Consider the following 15,623-nt stretch of genomic DNA (forward strand, 5'->3'; position numbering starts at 1 on the left):
AAACAATAATTGTGTCACTGTAGAACCACCTCTCATGATGACACCTGCTCTAGAAATATGACTTTGCTCCATACATTAAGTCAGTAAATTGGACAAAATAGTTTAACCAACCTACAACTACATAAAGATTATGTGACAAATAGCCAAATTAAACAATTTCGGTGCATACAGTAGTATTCCTGACTGTACCTGCTTTCCGTTGTGTGTGACTGAGGACAGGATGGTACGCAAGGTCTTGACTCCCATCGCAATATCCAGCAGGTGACAAGCAAAAAAGAAGTTGTTATAATGTCCCAGAAGTGACATCACAGTGTACCACACCAGGTAGAGGAAAGTCTGTTAAGAGAAAACACTTAAGCTCTTCGAATCTCTCTCGAGCCTTTAATAAAGTGCAGCAGGGATGGTGTATTTTTGTAGGTTTTATCATCCGAAGTCAATGGGTTTTTTTAACTAAACGTCTTAAATAAGATCTTGGGTTAACATAAGCCCAAAATATTTTTTAGTTTTATTCTACGATATAAAACACACCCATACATTTTGAAAGTTTTGTTTTGCATGTCTTTAAAAGGGTGGTTGCTGACAAATAGCTACATGGGACTACAAAGGTTGTCGGGAACTTTAAACATCATCATGGATGAAGATCTCAAAATAATGCAACATGGGCAAAATCCCAACAAAGGTTCATCCTCAAAGTATTCCCTTATCAGAGAACTTTCTCCTAGTAAATTAATTTAGACTTCAACATTCTGATAATCTGTGAAGATAATCTTGTTGGACAAAACGTGTAAGTGTCATAAATTTTTGTTAAACACAGGGCTTATTTTTTGTGACAATCCAAAAGTCCATAGGAAAAATTAATGGGATTTTTGACAAAAGAACCAGTGCCCGCTAACTTCCATGTTGGCATACAAAAATACGTCATCCCTTCACTGCAAAAAAATGACTTTCTTACTTAGTATTTTTGTCTTATTTTCAGAAAAATATATCAATTTTTTTTATATTAAGATGTATTTTTTTGATGAGCAAAATGACCTAGGAAAATAAGTCTAGTTTTTAGACAAAAAATATAAATTTAAGTGAATTTATGCTTTAAACAAGCAAAAAAAATCTGCCAATGAAATAATCTTAAATTAAGTGTTTATGAACAAAGTAAACTTATTTCAAGAAATTTTTTCTTATTCCATTGGCAGATTTTTTTGCTTGTTTTAAGCACTAATTTACTTAAAGTTTATATTTTTTGTCTAAAAACTAGACTTATTTTCCTAAGTAGTTTTGCTCATCAAGAAAATACATCTTAATTTAAGATTTTTAGATACTTTTACTGAAAACAACACAAACATACTACACTGCAAAAAATGATTTTCAAGAAAAAAAATTCTTAGTATTTTTGTCAGTAAAAATATTCGAAAAACGACCCAAGAAAATAAGTCTAGATTTTAGAACAAAAATATAAAATTTAAGTCATTTTGTGCATAAAACAAGCAAAAAATAATCTGCCAATGGGGTAAGCAAATTTTTCTTGAATTTTTCTTGAATGTAGTGTTTAAGAAAAATGTTCAAGATATTTTTGCTTAACCCATTGGCAGATTTTTTTGCTTGTTTTATGCACAAAATCACTTAAATTGGATATTTTTGGTCTAAAAACTAGACTTATTTTCTTGGGTCGTTTTGCTCATCAAGAAAAAGCATCTTAATTTAAGAATTTTTAGATATTTTTACTGAAAAAAAGACAAAAATTCTAAGATTTTTTTTCTTGAAAATCATTTTTTGCAGTGTAAGTAAATAAGTATTTTTTGCAATGTTGCATTACTCTATAACAACTCACTAAAAATAACTTACGTTGTCTGTGAACACAACTCCAAATTTCCAGATCTGATACTTGATGTCAATAGAAGTGAGCCTGAAAAATAACAGAGACAGAATGTAATCACTTAATTTGAAACACTCAAATGTTTTAGTATCAGGTTAACTTGACGGCACTTGGTTTAATACCATGTAAGCATGGAGTTGTCGGGTTCTTCTGGTTTCTTATCAGTCTGTTGTTTGCTGACATCTAGTGATGCCAGATCCATCCCCAGCAGTTCAGCGATTCGCTCACGTCCGTAAATATCACCATATTTATCCAGCACCTTAGCAAAGATAAGCACGATCAAAAACAAATGCATTCATTTGAAACCTAAACGCAAACTAACAAGAACATTTTATGCTCACCTTTCGCTTGACAAATTTGTCCCAGTAGTTGGTGGGAAAGGAACTAAAACAATAATAAATTTACATAAGTGAATAATCATATTTATATTTAAATATCAGCCAGATGCTTTCATACAAAGCCACTTTCTATGAAAAGCCATTTTATCAGTACTGTATGTGTGTTTCCTGGGATTCAAACCCACAACCTTTGCACTGCTAATGTAATGCTCTACGTATTGATGAACAGTGGTAAGTGAATCAGGATCGAAGTGCATCTCTTACGGTGTGTTTAGAACCAGTCTGTCCCACTGGCCCTTAATGTCATCATCCTCCGGCTGTTCGGTGATATAAAGACCATCAAACTCCAGCTTCCTCGCCAGCTCCTTTTCTCTCTTAAAGATGACCAGCGGAATCTACAGTAACAGGTCATAATACAAAATAACTTATTGATGGCACAATAGCATCCTGAACAAAGATTTACAGCAGTTATTAAAGAGCAGTAACCTTAAGGCAGTTGTATCCGATGATGGTTATGAAAGCGATGATGGTGTGCAGAAGAGCCAGGCCGGACAGAGTGGGCTGCATGTATCCTGTGCTCTCCTCTAGGAAAAAATAAACAGGACCTTCTTCATCATCTTCCTCGGCTTCATCTCCACCAGAACCTTCTACCTCCTCATCAAAACCTTCAAACAGTCCAGAGCCTTCAAAGACACCTGAACCTTCAAAGTCTTCATTGGGAGGAGTATCTGATACCTAAAGAGACATGATGGTTAAAAATTTGTAGTTTTGGCCATACATCAGCTTTGCGCACTAAATACTTGTATATATCCAGAATAAGGTCCAAAGAACATCATAATAAGCAAATTTACATAAATAAAAAAATTGAAATGGCAAAGCAGACCTTGTAGAAGAGCAGAATAAAGTTCAGGGCAAAGGCGATGAACAGAGCCAGAAAACGCAGGTTGTAGAAGTTACGGGACAAACAGTTCTGAAGACGGAAGATGGAAGGACGAAAAAAATCAATCTTTATAGATAAAGAGATTAGATTTAGATTAAGAAAAGATTTTAAATCCTTTATTTCTCCTACCATAAATTTATTTCTTTGAACATCTAGTTCATTCCAGAGATCAAATCCTGACGCTTTGGTAGGTTTCTTCTCCTTTTTGGCTTTGGTGGCTTTTTCAGGTTTTGGCTCTTCTGGCGCTGCCTCAGGTTTGACTTCTGCTTCCTTTTCAACCTTCTCACCATTCTCAGTGCTGTTACACATAAAAGACGATCAGTAAAAATACCAAACACACTGTAGAGCAAACTAGTTCGTTTATACTTTTTAAAACAAGATTTTAGATGATAAATAAAACTACTTGCTGTTAATGTACATTTAAAATGGTCTCTGTGGTGTGACTAATAAGTTTTTCAAAGAACAAATGAAGAGTTTCGTTGCAAAACGAGATAACTCAGATTTTTTTATTTTTCAGAAATCTTGTTTTTTGGTTGTGCATTCCAATTAATATCAATTCAACTGCAGTTGGTTTGTTTTGATTTAAACCTTCATAACTTAAAAATACAGCTAAGTAGCACCATAAAACAAAATAATAACATGAGAACATAATAATAAACATGTTTTGACAAAAATGTTAAATCTCGATTCGCAACGAAACTATTCAAATAAAACACAAAAATACAAATAATTCAAAATTATTCAGTCTTGTAGTATATGTAGTATTTTAGTGCTTTGGTTCCCAACCTTTTTCTGTGGGGTCCTACATGTTTTAATAAAATGATTAGTAAAACATTTTATGCATATTAACTCGCGATAACTGGCCATTGACAGTTATCTCGTCAATTATGAGTTAATATTTACCTGATAAATATGCCTTTTTGACGAATTCTATGAAAAGGTGTAATACCGCTTTTATCCACTAGGTCAAACCGAAAATCTGAAGCAAAAAACTTTTTAATGATTTTTTTAAACTGCATTTATGTTTGATCTCTAATATAAATTCCTTTAAAAACAACATTATTTTTAAGCTTTTTGCTAAAAATGTTGTATTTTTGAAGAGAAATATCCATATTTCAGTGGTTAAATTAAGTGGAAAAAATTAATATATAATTAAACGTTTTTTCCTGTTTTGTTTGTTTGTTTATTGTTTGTTTGAAAGTAGTGTTATTCCATTTGATATATTTGTATGTATATTTATAGAAATATTTTCCTCCAAAGAATTTTGTGAAACTTTTGTGAAAATCACAAAAATGCTGGCGGGCAACTTTAAAAAAAAAAAAGGTTGGCGGCGAATTAGTTAAATCCTGCATTCCCCCACCGTGAACTCTGGCGCCCCACTTAAAGACGGACAACCAGCATGTTTAGGAGGGTATGAAGGTCACTTACTCTGCTTTCTCTGGTTCAGGAGGAGGTTCTTCAATAGCAGGAGGTTGGTCAGGCCCTGCTTCTTCTGGCTGCTGCAACATCATTAATGAAAAAACAATGACCCACATTTTTTTATTAAAATCATTATGCTTTAAATAATGTTAAAGAGGCAACAAATCAATTAATATTTTTTTTTAAATTACATTTTGGCTTCAAATTTTTCAGACAGCTTCTTTGATGATATGATTTCTGTCTACTAAGTTTGTCTAAAGTGTTGGCTTATTACAAAGATAGACAGCGGAACAAGCACCATACCACTTTTCTCTTCAATAAAGGAGTTCCCTCTGGAGTAGGTGGTTCCACAGGAGTCGTGTCACCCATATCTCCGAGCCCACCAGGTGTATCAATACCTGGAATTTTCCCACCATCACTTTCTTGGTTGTCCTCATCCTCTTCCTCTCCACCTCCTGCTTCCATCGAGTCAGTTATTCCTCCCATTTCCTGCTCCTCTCCACACCTTGGTTCTCCAGGCAGGTCTCCGTGCACCTCATCCTGCGTGGGATCCGGCATGCTGGCCAGTATCTCCGTCACGGTGATGTTCTTGGCCCCTTCAACTAAACCACCTCCAAAAAGTGTTTGCCAGATAAGCAGGAAGAAACCTTTACAAACACTGTAAATGAAATGGAGGATGCCCATGAGGATCGTCCATAGGAACGTCACAACGCCTACAACGATTTCCTTGATGGTCATCTTTCGAAGCCTACGATATTGTCTGCGAAGATTACGAAAGGTAAACATGCCCAGGAAATCTGTGATGCTTTTGATGAAATCCGCAAAGGCGGAGCTTGATTCTGCCTGGCTGTCCTCTCCGCCACCCTCTTCATCTCCTCCTCCGTCTCCTCCCTCAATCTCTTCCTCATCATCTTCCTCTTTATCCTCCTCATCCTGCTCGGAAATTTGCGAAGCGATATTCATCTCAAAGATGGTGTCCTCACAGAAGTTGACGAACAGCTCCATCTTCTCCGACTCGCCGCCTTCATTGACCACATCAAATATGAACTGACGCTTGGATTCTCGGACCTGAGGCATCTCCCACTGTTTACGATTCACCTCACTGATCTCAAAGTAAATCCTCTCAATCTTCCTGCTGGCACCCATTATCTCGATACGGCCCAAGAACGGGCGGAAATAGTTCAGAACGCTCTCTGCCTGTTCAAGGAAGTTTTGTAGCCTGGTATCATGAGGGACATGCTCGGAGAGGTTGGTTAGCAGCACGGCAATGTTAAACCCAATATCTTTTGCCGGCTCTTGGAACCGATTGGAGAACTCCTCATAGTGGATCATCTCGTTCTCATCTGCCTCTGAGCAGGACAACAGGAACTGGATCTCCGAAGGGGTGTATTGCTTCTGACTGTCCATTGCTTTCTGAAAGTCCTTCTTGGAAATTAAACCTCTGGGATCGGACACATAGTCACGAAACGCGTCTGACCCAACAATGTCTTTTAGCTTGAGGAACATGTCGAAGAATTTAAGGATCATTTCAACATTACTAGAAGATTCCACAAGCATGTCCACCATTTGGCGGGCAATGGTGCCATTTACAACATTACCTGTCAGACACAGAGAAAACAGATTGAAACTAGATGTACAATTTAAATTAAGATGACTTTTTTTGATGAGCAAAACGACCCAAGAAAATAAGTAGTTTTTAGACCAAAAATATTTTTTTTAAGTGATTTAAAATTTAAGTGATTTTGTGCATAAAACAAGCAAATAAAACTGCCAATGAGGTAAGCTAATTTTTCTTGATTTTTGTTTGAATTTTCAAGATTTTTTTGCTTACCCCATTGGCAGTTTTTTTGCTTGTTTTACGCACAAAATCACTTAAATTTGATATTTTTTGTCTAAAAACTAGACTTATTTTCTTGGGTCGTTTAGCTCATCAAGAAAAAGCATCTTAATTTAAGAATTTTTAGATAATTTTACTGAAAACAAGACAAAAATACAAAGATTTTTTTTCTTGAAAATAATTTTTTGCAGTGCAATGACTTCCATTGTATTTGTTTTTCCTACTATGAAAGTCAAAGGGTACCTGTGTGGTTGCCATCATTTAACAAAATATCTTCTTTTGTGTTCAACAGAATAAAGAAACTCATACAGGACATACATTAGAACATGAGTGTGAACTATCCCTTTAAGGTACACTGCAAAAAATTATTTTCTAGAAAAAAATGTCTTAGTATTTTTTTCTTGTTTTCAGTAAAAATATTTAAACATTCTTAAATTAAGATGCTTTATTTGATGAGCAAAATGGGTTTTGGACCAAAATCTAGTTTTTGGACCAAAAATATTAAATTTAAGTGATTTTGTTTTAAAAACAAGAAAAAAATCTGCCAATGGAGTAAGCAAATTTTTCTTGAAATTTTCTTGAATTTAGTGTTTAAGAAAAATGTTCAAGATTTTTTTGCTTACCCTATTGGCAGATTTTTTTGCTTGGATTATGCACAAATTCACTTAAATTTGATATTTTTGGTCTAAAAACTAAATTTATTTTCTTGAGTCGTTTTGCTCATCAAGAAAAAGCATGTTAATTCAATAATTTTTAGATATTTTTAATGAAAACAAGACAAAAATACTAAGATTTGGTTTCTTTTTTTTTGCCGTGTAAGTGTGATATTTTCTTCATACCCTCCAGAAGAGAAAGCAACATGACCACCATGTCTTTCTGAAGGTCCAACAGCTCCTTCAGAAGACCAATCTGACTGGAATCCTACAAAAAAAAACAGAAAGACATACTACCTTTGCCAAAGCAAGTACCATATGTGAATAAAACAACTGTGTTATAATAAAAAAACAGTAAAATACATATGTATTCTGTTATCATGTTTGTAATAATCCTTAGTGGACAAAGCAGACAAAAAGAAATAAAGTCGTCTCTATTAGTTCTGAGGTAAGGTCAATTAACTTTTTGATCTTTTCAATTTTTTATTATTTTATAAGAAACTTTATATTATATTTCTGTATGTCAAAGCAAATTACTGATGCAGCAACAATACCGAGTTAATTGTTAGTAATAAAAACAGTACACATGCAAGAGATTATGAAAATCAAACACCACACTTAAAACAGAATTTAAACCTATTTAATAAAATCATATATTTAATATAACAAATTTACATAAAGCGTATGTTATCCGCAAGCCATTTTATCAGGATGTTTGACCCATTTGCTGACAAATGTGGTGTGTTAAGTTTAGTGCATAGAAACCCATTTTAAATAAACTAAAATAAACAATGTACATACTGTATGAGGAGCTCAGATGCAAAAGCCTCTAAAGATTTTTTATATTAAAATGTTATTAACAAAATGCCCAAGGCACGTATTATTGTTATAATTATCAAATAGTTTCGCTTAAAGGGGACATATCATGAAAATCTGACTTTTTTCATGTTTAAGTGCTATAATTGGGTCCCCAGTGCTTCTGTCAACCCAGTAACTTAGTTTTGGTAAACCATTTTCTGCAAGCATGTGAAAAAATAAGGCTCCCCTTGTGATGTCAGAAGGCGATCATATGTCCCTTAATCTGCACAATCAAACCATGGCACTGGAATTTAGCGCAGATATAAACTAATTTGCATTATGAAGGACACACCCCAATAAGGCAAATATTTGCTCACACATACAAAGGGTCAATTTTAACATGCTACAATAAATGATTTATATGTTTTTTTAGCAAAAAATTCTAGGGACACCAAAGATTTATTTCACATCCTAAAAAAGTCTGGTGAAATGTCCCCTTTAAAATCTCCTTAATTCCACCCACAAGCCATTTAAAATAGTGGTTTGTTGGCAGGATCCATTAGGATTTTAATAAAAATGCTAATTTACAAAAAATTTTCAGACACACTTAGAGGGTTTTGCATCGTATAGTCTCGGGTTCAAACAACCTGGATTTGGAAATCTAGAACATAAATGAAAACTCAAATACAACCACTTCAACAAATAAATAAAGTGATACATACTCTTCCCTGCACAGGCCATGTGAAAAACAGTTTAATTCATCAGTAGAGCATTCAAGGCAAAAACAATATTACATTCCAACATACCGGTACTCTAAACGTTTTAAGGAACGGAATGTAACATGTTTTACATTATAGTTTGTATCATTTATTTACTTAAAAAAAGCATCTAATCGAGTCATTAAAACAGTTCTACAGTAGCCACTATAATAGAAGTTTTATTATCATGCATTACCTATAAGCCACTTAACAGTAAATATGCTCTTTTAGTAAATATTAATCACATTGTACTGTTTAATTTCTATTCACATGAATGTTTTCACACGGAATGAAGATTATCCGAATTTGATGCGTGCATTTGCTGTACGGTAGAAAATAAAACAGTAAAGAAGAGATGAGTTACCTGAGCCAGTTTCATCATCATATGAGCAAACACATGGAGAAAGCCCACTACAGCGTCCCAAAGTCGACTATGGGCCAGAGACTGCTGGTTTCCTGTGCAGGGACCCTAAAACACACCAGCTAACTTTAAAAATATGAATGCTCTAGTCCAGGGGTTTTCAAACTTTTTTGTGTGTGTGGACCACTATTTGTAATCAAGAATTTTCGCGGACCACCTCATAATAAAATATGTCTAAACAAAGTCAATCTGTTCATTATTGGTAACCTCTGCCTCTTTCATAGAACCTGTTGCTATCCACCTATCCATTTTGTACGGCACTGAACTTGAATGTCGAGCGCCACTGGCCTATTTTAGTAATCACACAATAACTTGACAATTTAATAAAAAATGTATAGCAATATTAATATATCAATATTCTTTATATACATATTCTTAAAAATATATATTATTTTATATTTTATTTTGCCTTTACACGGACGGATAGTTTGGCTGGTCCTGTAAGTCAGTATGTATAAATTTTGACATATATGAACCAAGAGACAACATTACCGTCTACAGCCACGAGAGTCTGCTATATGCTGCTCCTGTATTTATGTAATTCGTTGGATTCAGTAATGTGGAATGACGAGCCTGTGAACTTGATGCTCATCGGCTTGTTCTGTTCATTTAGCCTATTTAGCCTTCCAGGTATGTTCTGTATGCTGTTGTGTATCGTGTAAATAACTGATAATGTTACGTTAATGTACCGGCACCTATTCAGCCTGCTGTTCTGTGTGCTATTATTTAGTTGAATACCTTGCCTTTCCAGATTAAATGTCTGTTCTTCGGCTTGGATTTTGTAAATAAATGTGACGTGTAGTCCATTGCGACTTATATATGTTTTTTCGTCTTCATGGCGCATTTTTGATTGATGCGACCTATATGCGACTTATAGTCCGGAAAATTCCGTAGATGCATGTTTTTGAAAAGAATCAATGGATTTACAGAAAATAAAAATGATACATTTATGCATTTGGCATTAAAGGAATAGTCTATCCATTTTCCATATTAAACTATGTTATTACCTTAACTAATAAGAGTTGATACATCCCTCTATCATCTTAGTGCGTGCACGCAAGCGCTGGGGCACGCTGCGACACTTTGATAGCATTTAGCTTAGTCCCATTCATTCAATGGTACCAAACAGAGATAAAGTTAGAAGTGACCAAAAACATCAAAGTTTTTCCTATTTAAGACGAGTAGTTATACGAGCAAGTATGGTGGTACAAAATAAAACGTAGCGCTTTTCTAAGCGGATTTAAAAGAGGAACTATATTGTATGGCGGAACAGCACTTTTGGGAGTACTTTGACTCGCCTGAAAAATCCGCTCCCCTTCTCCCTCTCATAATGGGAGAGGGAGAGTGTTATTGCGCCAAGTCGAAGTACTCCCAAAAGTGCTATTCCGCCATAAAATATAGTTACCATTTTAAATCCGCTTAGAAAAGTGCTACGTTTTATTTTATGCCACCATACTTGCTCGTATAACTACTCGTCTTAAATAGGAAAAATGTTGATGTGTTTGGTCACTTCTAACTTTATCTCTGTTTGGTACCATTATATGAATGGGGCTAAGCTAAATGCTATCAAAGTGTCGCAGCGCACCCCAGCTTTGATAGAGGGATGTATCAACTCTTCTTAGTTAAGGTAATAACATAGTTTAATATGGAAAATGGATAGACTATTCATTTAAGGAAGAATGTTTTTGGTAGAATGGGCATATTGGTCATACGAATAATATTAAGACACACCTGGATATACTCTGTAAGACTGTTGAACACCTGTTTGGCAACAGTCATTGCTTTGGAAAAGTTTCTCTTGCCTGGTTCATCTATTATGTCCTTCCCTGAGTAATACCAGTAGAAATCACTGATCGACTCCTGCAGAAAAAATAAGTAGTTAATATGTAAATTAGTGCTGGGCAAAGATTAATCGCGATTAATCGTATACAAAATAAAAGTGATTTTTTTGCATAATATATGAGTGTGTGCTGTGTGTAATTATTATGTATATATAAATACACACACATTCATGTATGTATATTTATATTTTTATATATTCTTTATGATATAGAAATAAATAAAGATTATATATAAATAAAAAAATTCTGAAATGAATATATGTATGTGTGTGTGGTTAATTATACATAATAAAATCAACAAAAAAAATCACATTTATTTTGTATGGGATTAATCATGATTAATCTTTATGACGAGTGGAATGATCCAAATATTTTTAGGCATTTTGGACGTGTTTCATCTTGCTATTGTCCTGTGTATGAATCACCTGTAGTCTAAGGAGATAATCCACTGTGCAGATAATGATGTTGATGGTGGTCGTGCTGCCTGTCTGTGTTCTGAGGTAGTTCTGAAAGTCTAAAATCAAGTTGGTTACACACACATTCAGTATATATTTAAGAACCATAAAAACTACTTAGTAAACCATAAAATGGTACTGAGTATTTGATACAAAAATACTTCTGGGGGTAAATCAGTGTCATGTAAGATGAATTTGAGAATAGGTATTAAAGGGATGGTTTACCCAAAAATGATTGTTTTTGTTGTTACAAACCTGTATAAATTATTCAGCTTAACACAAATTAAGATATTTGTAATGAAGCAGGAAACAGAAGCACCACTGACTTTCATAGTGGGAAAATATTTGAACTTAGTTACAAATATATCTCAAAATATCTTCTGTGTTCAGCAGAAAAATTTTTTTTATACGGGTTGGTAATCACGTAAGGGTGAGTAAATTATGACAAAATTGTATTTTCTAGATTAACTATCCCTTTCAAATAGATGTCATTTTACTATATTGCATACTGAAATCAATGTTTTTTGTATATATTCACATTCCCAGCGTTTTACATGCAGACTTAGGACGCACCATTGTTGTGACCCTCACAGAGCAGCTGCAGGAACCTAAAGAGGTCACAGGTGAACTCATCATCAGCCATGACCTTCTCACCTGAACAAAAAACACAACACGTTATCACGTAAAGCTGAATGGGTGTTTGTAACGTTGATCATAGGTTTAGTGGTGGGACGATTTGATTAGAAATAAAAGTGAAGAAAAGACCAGGAAAGAGAGGATATAGGAGAGAGTGAAAATACAGCTTAATAGAAACCAAACAAACTGCTTTATTCTCTTATATTACAATGTTAGTGCAAACCGCAATATTTTCATCCCCTACTGCAAGAAAGGCAAAGACTCGCTGTTTATCTAAGCCTGAAATTTAGCAGCCCAAATGAGACACATCACAGAATCACTTTACTGACACAAAGTAAACACATAAATAGTGCACATACACGATAACGTGTTTATATATGATCACAGATAAAAGAACACTGATATACACATACTGTACTTTAAAACAGATGTGATTAATTCAAATGTGAAGCCCTACTGTAAGCAATATTAGCATGTGGGACAGACCTACTGTAATCCTAAGCCTCAGCTGTGGTTATAGACAAATAATATATGTGGTTATACGGGCTATAGACATTATATTAAATCACGCTCAATTATACTAAATACTAAAAATGGGAAAATTAAACTGATATAAATAATAATATATCCTATCGCAATTATTTTATTATATATTATTATATTAATGGGTAATATTCCAACTGGGGAAAATACAGAAAGGCACATAGATATTATTAAAGTAGGTACAAATGAGCAGATGTGTGTTAGACTTGGATTTGGTTCAATTTGCAATATTGTTGTGTTAGAAACAAGAATGCTCAACTTTTCATTTTAAGTGCTATCATATAAATGTTCAAAACTTTTGATTAAAAAAAAATGATTTTTGAACATATTAAAAGGAACGTTCAAAATCTGAAAAACAATTATTCAAATAGCAATCATCAATCAATAATGTTCAAATGACAAAATAATGGAGGATTAGCCACACTGTAGAGTATAAGAGTTACAGTAGATCTGTGCTGCAACACCCAAAGGTTGCATAAAAACACATAACAGTCACATTATCTGGCTTAGGGCAAGCTAAAGGTCACCTAATATGCGAAATTCACTTTTAATAAAAATCTGCCCACCCAACCTTTAAAGTCTCATGGGACAAGCTGTTGCCATTTTCTGAGCAAAATGATGTCACTTTGCGCAAGCCCCACCCACATAATGAATAATGAAGTAAGGTAAAAATCTTAAAAATTTGCCATATTATGAGACCTTTAAAGTATAAATGACTGTAGTGGTCTTAATGTGTTAAAAAAATTAAATATATAAAAAAAAATCTGTAATCTCAAACCCAATAGCAATGCAACAAATGGCACAAAAATTACACACTACACCTTTAAAGATACGCATATTATAAACATATTATAATTGTTAACATTTGTGACTGAAGTTGTTTTTATAAAACCTTTAGGGATAAGCTTCATTTTATATCTATTCCAAAACCAAAAACAAAACTGATTAAAAAAGAGATAAAAGGACAGATAGGAGTGACAGGAAGAAAGAAATGGAATAAAAGAAAGACAGAGGCGTTATTTACCCCGTTCTAGCTTCATGTCTGAGGCCCGTGAAGGTAAGGACGAATTGAAAAAGAGAGACGGAAGAGTATGGCCATGGAGAGAAAGGGATGGTGAGTGAAGGGCAAACAGACGACATGGAGTGAAAAGGGAATTATTTATGGCCAACAACAACTCATTCACATGAAGAATAATCTATTTATTATTACTATACATTTATTATACAGTATTAGATCAGATTATTACATCTGCAGACGACATGGTGGGAGTGCATGGCAATATGATTATTCAACTGATATATTTGGATGTGTTAGAAAAACCAAACAAGTATGATTATAGATGAATGACTGATCATAATGCTAGGATGCTGTATCTCATTTTGGGACTGATGACGAGCAATAAAAATTCACCGTTATAGTCTATTTGCATTTGCTGATCTATAACTTTCTGTCAGTGATTTTACTTCATTTCATGTAAAAGTTGAGTTTCTGTTACTTACTTGTTCCTTCCTCTGACACCATACCTAGACCCTCTGCTTTATTCTGCCTCTCAAAGGCATTCAAGTCCAAAACACTGCAAAAACAAATATGCATACAGTAGACACACACTTGATGACTCATATAAGCTTGTTTTGAAAAAAATCATTCATTGAGGAACCATAAATGGTTTTTCTACACTCATAAAATACTGTAAATGTGCTTTGGGGTGGCACAATGGGTAGTGGATTAACCAGTTCCCGCCATAAATAAAGCGGTATATGCTGGAATGGCGTGAAGAATAAAGAAAAGTGCTTTAAATATTGACAATATACCTGCAGGTTTGCATAAGAGCCTGAACACTGAGGAAGAAGCCCACATCTTTCTTGTCTTTCAAATAATCCAGCATTTTCTGTAATCAAAAGAAACAAATCTTTACAGACAACGTGTTACTTTGTCTAATTCATGTATTGAGCAAAATACATCTCACTAACCTGTTGGACTTCAACATTTCCTCCATTTAGAATAGAAATGCCAAGCTTAAGCGTGGAAGAGACCATGCAACCGGTTTCACCTATACAAAGAGAGAAAAAGCATCCAGAATTATTATATGGGTTACTGGATAAATTAGACTGAGGCAGGGGAGGGGGGTGTTCAACAGATGCAACTGTACCCTTGCAGGCACTGATCATCTGAAGGACCATCTCAGCTGCACCACGGTTGTGTAGACGTGACTGTTGGTAGAGAAGTCTTTGCTTTTCCATCTCTTTTTCCTGTAAGGTTAAACATTTAGAAACTAAATTGAATACTATTGACCTAACTTAATGTTTAAAATCCCTGTTCCTTATTTTATATCCTTATTCAGCTATCAAAGCCTACCTATAACATTAAAATAATCTCTTCAATCTGAAGTTGAGTCAGTGCACATTAAAAATGCTGGGATGTTTTAAAGGTGCATTGTGTAACTTTTATAAGAACCTCTTGACAGAAATACAATATAATATACATAACTATATTATAAGTGGTGTATGAAGACCTTACAAAATGAACTTTATTGTTTTTATTGTTTTTATGAGCCGTTTTTATCTACATGCACCACGGGCCCCTTACATAAAAGTCTACATTTTGCGCAGCCATGTTTCTTACAGTAGTCCTAAATGGACATATGTTGTTATAGAGTGCGTTTTGTCACTACGTTGTAAAACAGACGATGACATATTTGTGGCGGTTACTGTAGCTTCTCTACGCATTTTGAAAGGGAGGGATGAGTTGCACACAAAAGGGGGTCGCACACCGGACGAGAAGCACAGCGCCTAGTCGCGTCTAGGACAACTTGGAAGTCGTATCGTACACTGGAAATGCACAATAAAAGCGCAAGCTTAGTCAGATAGCATATACTTCAAAATGCAAAATATACGTAAGCAGCCCATGTTAATCGCTAACAATTTGGGACAAATATGATGTTATTTAATATTAAACTATGTGAGTGGCGCTCTGTGGGGCAACAGGAATTTGAACAGTGTCCAGAGTCACAGCGGACAGACGCCCCCAGGTGCGCGTACATTCATAGAAAATAATGAGTTCTGTTTTGAGATTCATGGGTCGACACTGCGCTTCTCGTCCGGTGTGTGACCCCC

General features: G+C 34.6%; 1 protein-coding gene across 8 annotated transcripts in view; it reads right to left on the reverse strand.

The window, feature by feature from the left end:
- The window catches only part of ryr1a (ryanodine receptor 1a (skeletal)), a 72,150-nt gene that overhangs the window by 3,166 nt on the left and 53,361 nt on the right, over nucleotides 1–15,623 (reverse strand). For 4 of the 8 annotated variants that reach the window (XM_065259998.1, XM_065259992.1, XM_065259995.1 and 1 more), the window contains 20 exons: nucleotides 14,660–14,759; nucleotides 14,481–14,560; nucleotides 14,322–14,398; nucleotides 14,010–14,083; nucleotides 13,534–13,551; nucleotides 11,904–11,984; nucleotides 11,301–11,389; nucleotides 10,766–10,894; nucleotides 8,978–9,082; nucleotides 7,244–7,325; nucleotides 4,871–6,165; nucleotides 4,577–4,647; nucleotides 3,278–3,446; nucleotides 3,092–3,178; nucleotides 2,695–2,943; nucleotides 2,473–2,603; nucleotides 2,212–2,254; nucleotides 1,993–2,129; nucleotides 1,840–1,900; nucleotides 190–336 (listed from right to left, as the gene is read on the reverse strand). In XM_065259998.1, coding sequence (XP_065116070.1) covers nucleotides 190–336; nucleotides 1,840–1,900; nucleotides 1,993–2,129; nucleotides 2,212–2,254; nucleotides 2,473–2,603; nucleotides 2,695–2,943; nucleotides 3,092–3,178; nucleotides 3,278–3,446; nucleotides 4,577–4,647; nucleotides 4,871–6,165; nucleotides 7,244–7,325; nucleotides 8,978–9,082; nucleotides 10,766–10,894; nucleotides 11,301–11,389; nucleotides 11,904–11,984; nucleotides 13,534–13,551; nucleotides 14,010–14,083; nucleotides 14,322–14,398; nucleotides 14,481–14,560; nucleotides 14,660–14,759 — 3,225 coding nt within the window. The remainder of the gene's footprint in view (nucleotides 1–189; nucleotides 337–1,839; nucleotides 1,901–1,992; nucleotides 2,130–2,211; nucleotides 2,255–2,472; nucleotides 2,604–2,694; nucleotides 2,944–3,091; nucleotides 3,179–3,277; nucleotides 3,447–4,576; nucleotides 4,648–4,870; nucleotides 6,166–7,243; nucleotides 7,326–8,977; nucleotides 9,083–10,765; nucleotides 10,895–11,300; nucleotides 11,390–11,903; nucleotides 11,985–13,533; nucleotides 13,552–14,009; nucleotides 14,084–14,321; nucleotides 14,399–14,480; nucleotides 14,561–14,659; nucleotides 14,760–15,623) is intronic. The other 4 variants (XM_065260005.1, XM_065260002.1, XM_065260000.1 and 1 more) reach the window with 1 other exon arrangement.

This window comes from Paramisgurnus dabryanus, chromosome 10, assembly GCF_030506205.2.
Source record: "Paramisgurnus dabryanus chromosome 10, PD_genome_1.1, whole genome shotgun sequence".
In the NCBI taxonomy this organism is placed as follows: Eukaryota; Metazoa; Chordata; class Actinopteri; order Cypriniformes; family Cobitidae; genus Paramisgurnus; species Paramisgurnus dabryanus.